This window comes from Corvus kubaryi, unplaced genomic scaffold (genome assembly GCF_017639235.1).
Source record: "Corvus kubaryi isolate FWS band 111438036 unplaced genomic scaffold, C.kubaryi_AGA036_p1.0 split1-37355, whole genome shotgun sequence".
Taxonomy (NCBI): Eukaryota; Metazoa; Chordata; class Aves; order Passeriformes; family Corvidae; genus Corvus; species Corvus kubaryi.
In genome coordinates, this window is record NW_024582078.1 from 1,502,435 (window position 1) to 1,508,846 (window position 6,412).

General features: G+C 54.1%; 1 protein-coding gene across 3 annotated transcripts in view; it reads right to left on the bottom strand.

Annotated features, from left to right (window-relative positions):
* The window catches only part of SCUBE3 (signal peptide, CUB domain and EGF like domain containing 3), a 30,459-nt gene extending 25,003 nt beyond the window's left edge, over positions 1-5,456 (bottom strand). For 2 of the 3 annotated variants that reach the window (XM_042013511.1, XM_042013509.1), the window contains exon 1: positions 5,027-5,456. In XM_042013511.1, the coding sequence (XP_041869445.1) occupies positions 5,027-5,111 (85 nt within the window). In that variant the 5' untranslated portion in view covers positions 5,112-5,456. Of the gene's footprint in view, positions 1-4,414; positions 4,527-5,026 lie in introns of those variants that run through there. The other variant, XM_042013512.1, reaches the window with a different exon arrangement.
* Between the last annotated feature and the right edge of the window lie 956 nt (positions 5,457-6,412).

Here is a 6,412-nt window from a genome sequence, read left to right on the forward strand (position 1 = left end):
AGCGGAGGCAGACGGTTTCAACGCCACTGCCATTTCGAGCGTGCCAAAAGCGGGGGGACCGCCACCTCCCCGGGACCGGCGCGCACCCACCGGGAGCCGAAGGGCTTTGACCGAGGGCCAGCGGGGGAGGCGGTGGCAGAGCCCACGGACACCCGGGTCCCACCTCTGTGCCCTGCGGCGTCACACCCGACAGCGAGTAGGGGGATAAAGCAACAGCTCGTATATTTTTAGAGGCTGGATTGAGGCTCTTTCCTCACTTCCTTATTTTGTTTAAAAAAAATAATAAAAGATGGTTTTATCCATAGGCCGAAAGTCCCAATAAATCTGAGGAGGAGGATGAGACAGGGCAGCAAAAACTGGCCTGAAAAAACCCTAAACAAACAAACCCACCATCCTTTTTCCCCTCTCCTGCAAGCGCTTCAGCTTTTTCTACAAATTAATTTTATTCTTTGTTTTTATATAGGCATATATATTAACAGCCTGTCTGTATGGGGATGTGTGTGTAGCTGTTGGCAGACATGAGGAGTTTCCACTCGGCCTTAATGCCAAATTAAAGCTTTATAACTTCAGTAGCTCCTTTTACCAGGGTATTAATAACCACCTCAGACACTGTGGTGCAGTTTATTAATCATTTGTTCGTCCAGGGAGCTCACAAGGGTGACTCGTGCTGTGCCACAGCAGGATGGGCTCAGGGCATGGCCATAGGCAGCGGCAGCCCCCTGGGAGGGGATATGGGCCAGGAGAGGGGAGGAGTATGCTCTGCAGGGCAGCCTTCTGTAAACTGGCTAAAGAAGTGCCATCTGAACTCGGAGATCCCGACTCAGGTGCTGGGTGATGTCTTGCTGCCAGGATGGGGGTGCCAGGGGTCCCTGGGCAGGTACCTGTGCTCAGGATGGCTCAGAGGGGATGTCTGCATCTCCCCACGCAATGGAGACCCCTGAACCAGCCCAGTGCCCACACAGCCACCCAGCTTTCCCAAAAGCAGGTGGGACGCAGGAGATGCAGCCCCAGCGCTTGGCCCTGTGGAATGATGGAGCACGGAAGGACGAGGAACCACAAGTCACAGCGAGGAACTGGGGCCATTCCCAGCCTGGTGACCCTACTGTCCAGTGCCCAGACCCTGCTTTATACCCTTCACCATGGGTTTGGCTTCCCCAAAGCTGTCAAAGACCCAGAAAAGGGCTTTTTTATCCCCTTCGCTGATGCTTCCCACTCCCATGAGGGCAGAGCCAGGTTGAGCTGTCCATCCTCTGCAGTCCAGGTCATCCTGATGGATCCCAGTTCCACCACCACTCCCTGGGTAGGAAATGGTCCCTTCACTTCCATCCCACCTCCTTGTGCCAACCCCGGTCACTTCAACCCAATTCCATCACCACTTCCCCACAGGGGGTTTGATGCTCCACGCCAGCAGCGTGTTCATCTCCCCAGGGAATTGTCGTTGCTGTTGTTGTTCCTTTGGCTTATCGGACTGACCCAGCCTTGCCTTAAAAAATGTGTTTGTTTGTTTTTTGCTCCGGGAGCAACAATCTCAAGATCTCCAGCGGGGACACAGCCTCTCCAAAACACAGCCGGGCATCCTCCAGGGCTGCCAGACAGAGCAAACTTAATTTGCCATCCCAGACTTCTCCTAAAGCCTCTCAGGGGACTTAGAATTTTGAAAGTGAAGGTTAAGGTCAATCACGCATACTTTTTTTCTAAATGGATTGCTCTGGTGTGGCTGTCTGCAAAGGAAAAAAATCTATGTAAAAATAAAAGAAAAGAACCCCCAATTCCTGAGCAGTTTGGAGAGAGCAACACATCAGCACTGGAAGACTCAAGGTGTCTGAATATTTATACTCCAGTTGGCAGTTACAAAAAAACTCTTCTTCCCTCCTTCCTACCCACCCCCTCCCCTTTTTTAATCTCGGTACAGGCACGTTAGACGCCCTCAGTCAAAGATCTCCTTTGAACTGTGTATGTGAAATGTTTACAGTTTTACATTTCATATTTCAGCGGGGTGGAGGGGACAGGCACAACAGTCGCACACTGTGAATGCCGGAGAGGTAGGAAGGCAGAGGCCAAGGGGGAGGAGGTTTGGCGGCAGTGGGAGGGGAATCAAACAGCATCTCCACGCTGCAATTGGAAAATTTTAGACTCCTTAAAAAAATACAGAAAAGTAATCCCAGGCAGCATAGGCTCTGCAGGTGCATCCCACCGCACCAGCCCCTCACGTGGGACAGTGGCTCTGGCCCCGGGCAACCACACAGCACCAGCCACAAGGGCTGGTGCCAACCATGGATGACCATCGAGTGCCCAGTGGGCTGGGCTGGGGCTCTGATCCCACCCAGGACCCTGAATGGGGGCTGTGGGAATGCCAAGGGCTGCAAACTGGAGTGCTGGGGTCTCCCAGGGAGATGCTGCATCTCCCTCCCAGACCCATTCCACGGCAACATCTGAGGGGATGTGCAATTAGTTGCAAGGAAAAGTGGCAAATCCTGGGATGTGTTCCCAGTGATGAGGGTGCTTCCAGGGGGCTGGCACTGCCCGAGGATGGTGCAGAGCTGCCAGTCCCTGGGCTCTGTCCTCCCAACATACAGAGAGGGACTGATGCTGGCAGACAGCAGGTAAGGGCACTGCTCCACTGAGAGAAGGAGCTCAGGACAAACTCTTCTGCCTGGAAGACTGTGAGATGGACCGATGGACAAGAAGCTGGGACTGGGATGACATTATCTATCCAAAACCCAGAGGAGTGGTGGGCACAGCAGTGTTTGGGCAGCTTGGCCTGGGGACCGCAGGGAGAGAGTCCATCCCAGCTGTGGATGCGTGTCAGGAGCCTCCCTATGGTTAGATTTATATTGTCAGTTCTCCTCTTGAAAGCTTGCCTAGCCCTAAGCTGACTCCACAGGCAGCCAGGTCCACTGGCAGACACCCTCCAGGCCCAGCAGCCGGCTCTCTAAATCCTTCCTTCCCCACAGACTAAACTTTCTGGGGTAATTCAGTGCAAGAAATGAGCCAGCAAGCCCGACCCACAACACGACATTATCCCAGCAAGACAAGACCATCCGATGGGAGAGGAGCCTTTCCCAGCCCGTGACAGTCACCTGGCAAGGGTGGCTGTCCCTCAAAAGGGCAAAGGTTTCAGGCTGATGTGTGCCACATCCTTGGGCTGTCACCCGGCACACACACCTGATACTTTCGAGAAATATCCTTCTAACACGTCCCAGACACACAGAGAAGGTTCAAGGAGCTCGGTGACAGTCAGAAAACCAGGAGACAGCGGGTTCTGAGGAAAGGCACACGTTGTACCTGCCATCAGTGATGCCCAAATGATGCCTGTGAGTTCGGCCTCATCCAAAAAGGACCAGCACCGGGCCCACCCCTGCCCAGAGTCCTTGCAGCCCCATAGGCACCAACCTTTGCCCCTCCCCAGCCCACAGAACCCCTCGACTGCAGCCTCAGGGATCAATTCCCCAGCGCAGCCCCCCTGGCTGGCGAGCAGCCGGACAGCCGGAAGGAGCCAGCGCTGTCCCAGGCGCACGGCGGGCTATGAACCCCGGCGCAGGATTGAGCTCACCTCTCTCCACCCCCACTCCACCCCTCTTCTTCCCTGAAGGGATCTGTCAAGTCTCTGCACGATGGAATTTCACTTTGCTATTTTAATGCGATTCTGGCTCAGGCTTAAATGGAACTGGAAACCAAAAAGCCTTAATAAATAAATATTATGATAAGAAATGAAAGCAATGCATACACTCAAGATAATTTGAGGGGGGATAAAAACCTAAGCATTCCTTTCTGTGCCTAAATCATAAAGCTTTACGTGAAGCTGGACGCCTTCTCACCAAACCTTTGCCCTGGAAAATCTCTCCTGCTTGCCCAGGCTGCCCTCCGGAGAAGTCGCCTATTGTTTTAGAAACACTTTGAGCCAGATAAGACAATAGCCTTGAAATTCCTTCTAACTTTGTCGGTGACAGGGCTCGGGCGACCATGCGCGTGGCTGGAATCCGCCTACAAGAGATCTTTCATTATATCCTGCGCTCCGAGATTTCATTCACACGCTATTTAATCTCACCGTACGCACAAACACGCAGCTGCCACAACAGCCCAGCCAGAGCCGGGCTGGGGAAACCTTACATGCTATGGAAAGAAAAAGAGAAAACCCGACAGATTGTCCAGATAGTGGTGAATTAAGGAGAAAACCCCCTTTGAGACAGCCAACGGGATCATGTATAGGGCTGTGTGTGCTCGTGTGGGCGCGCGCACTCCCGCGCGCGTGGATAGAAAAAAATCTGAGCTAAATATAGAGGTGCTATAGAAAAGCGAAGGTATAGATAGACCATACATAAAGCTCCGTGTGTACGTCTGGGAAGGGGAGGCTCTGGCTCAACACGGGAGTTATGGAACAGAAAAGCCCGAAGTTGATAAGGATGGGACATACCTCTCTTTCCAAGAGATTGGGAAAGGGCTCCCTTAATTTTCAGGCTTAGCTGTGCTCAGCTACCCGAAGTTTTCTGCTGCCCACACTCCTGCAGCCAACATCTGAGATTCCCCCGTGCCGATGTGAAGTCCCCGAGCACAGATGCAGCCTCCCGGCGTTATCAACGCCCGCTCCGCCATCCCTGCCCTCCAACCCAGCCCGGAGCAGCCTCCTCGCCCACACTGCTGCCGTGGTAGCCCCATCTCACAGACACAAAACCAGCAGAGCCCTCCAAGCCCCTCCAAACAGCCACATTTTGCCTGTGATGGATGCAGACTTGTTTGCCCACCCTAATTTTCTGCCCCTGCACCCCCTGCCTTGAGATAAAGATTCAAAACCAAAAAAACTGAAGTCTAAGAAACGCAACTCATTAAAGAGTTTACAAACCCAACCCCAGTCCAAGGCAGTAGGCGAGAATATCTGCAAGCGACATTTAAAATCCCCTCCACTGTTTGTTGTTACTGCTGCTGCCTTCTCCAGCCTGCACTTAAACCCCAGCTCTAACGAGGAGATCCGGCTGCCCAATCCACACATCAAACAGCAAACCTTCGAGCAGGGAAGATTTTCTCTTACCTTGACTGGCTTTATTTGCCAGCGTGTTTCCAGAGTGGAGGAGAAAGAAAAGGATGGAAAATCCAGCAATCTGCAAAGCTCCCATTGCAATCCCAGTCTGCAGGGAGGAGCGGGGGCAAGAAGGGGGATTTCTAGTGCTTTAAAGGAAACAAGGGGCTGAGCATGCGAAGGAAAATCAAGGGGAGGAAGGGGCTCTCTCCTTGCCGTGTGTGAGACAGAGGGAGGGAAGGGAACTGAACTGATGGAAAAAGCTGCTCTGGGTTCAGTTTGGGGCTCTTGGTGCTGCTGAAGAGGAGAGAGCGAGGGAGGGAGACCCAGGGCAGTTGGAGGAAAGTGGACTCTATCGCCCTCTCTCTGGCGGCTGCTCTGATCCCTTCTCCTCCTTTTTTTTTCCCTTAAATAATCCCAGCCAATTCCAGTTTTGCAAGAGCAGCAGCAGCAGGAGCAGGAGCAGCAGTGCTGGAGGGGGGAAGCAGGCGCCTTGCCCTGGTGCTGGGGACCTGGGAAAGGGGAGTGGAAAGGAGAGCCCCATACAAGCAACGCCCTTTTTCTCTCTCCCAGCCTTTCTTTCTTTCTTTCTATTTGGCTTTGGTTACTCCTTCACGGCTCCCCCCCTCGCACCCCCAAGGCTGGGCTTTGCCTGCAGGAATTTACAGTCTGCGCTGAAGGAGAAGGGCCAGTAGCCATGGAGACTGCTTCCCTGGGAGCAGGGAGGTCAGGCGGAGACGATGGGCGATCAATGCATCAATGCAAAGCCCCCCGCAACCCCCAGACCCACCCCGCACTTCGCAGCCCCTCGGCCAGCCGAGGGCTTGGGGTGGTGGCAAGGGGAGGGGGGCCAGGGGGAGGCGTATGGCATGGGAAAAGGCAAGGGGTGGGAAAGAAAAGGAGAAGGAAAAAAAAAATATATATCATTAAAAAACCCGAGAGTTTGCAGATGGCACGACCTGGCTGGGCTTGGTGGCTGTAGGAGCATCTCGGGGTGCTGGGCAGGGGGAAACAGGGCCAGAGAGCAGCTCTGCTGGCTGCTCTGAGAGGTGGGAGGACTGGAAATAAGGGTGGGGGGGAAAGAAAAAGCCCTTCCTGAAATATACTGGGGTTTTTTGTTTGCTTGCAGGACCTTCTCACAGCCCAGCCCCCTGCAGCTGGGGGCACCCCAGGGAGGCAGGGGGACCCCTGCCCTACCCCGTGACTGTCCTTGTGCTGGGAGCTGCTGGCACCATCTCTCTTCCGGGGTGTTCCCGCTCCCTGAGCCAGGAGAGGCATCACCAGCCAGGAAACTGCAGCAGGAGGTAAGGCTGGGATCCAGGAGCGGGATCGGGAAGAAGGTGTGCAGTGATTCACCTGTCCAGGGACACGGGGTCCGACAGCCCCAGTGGTCATCCT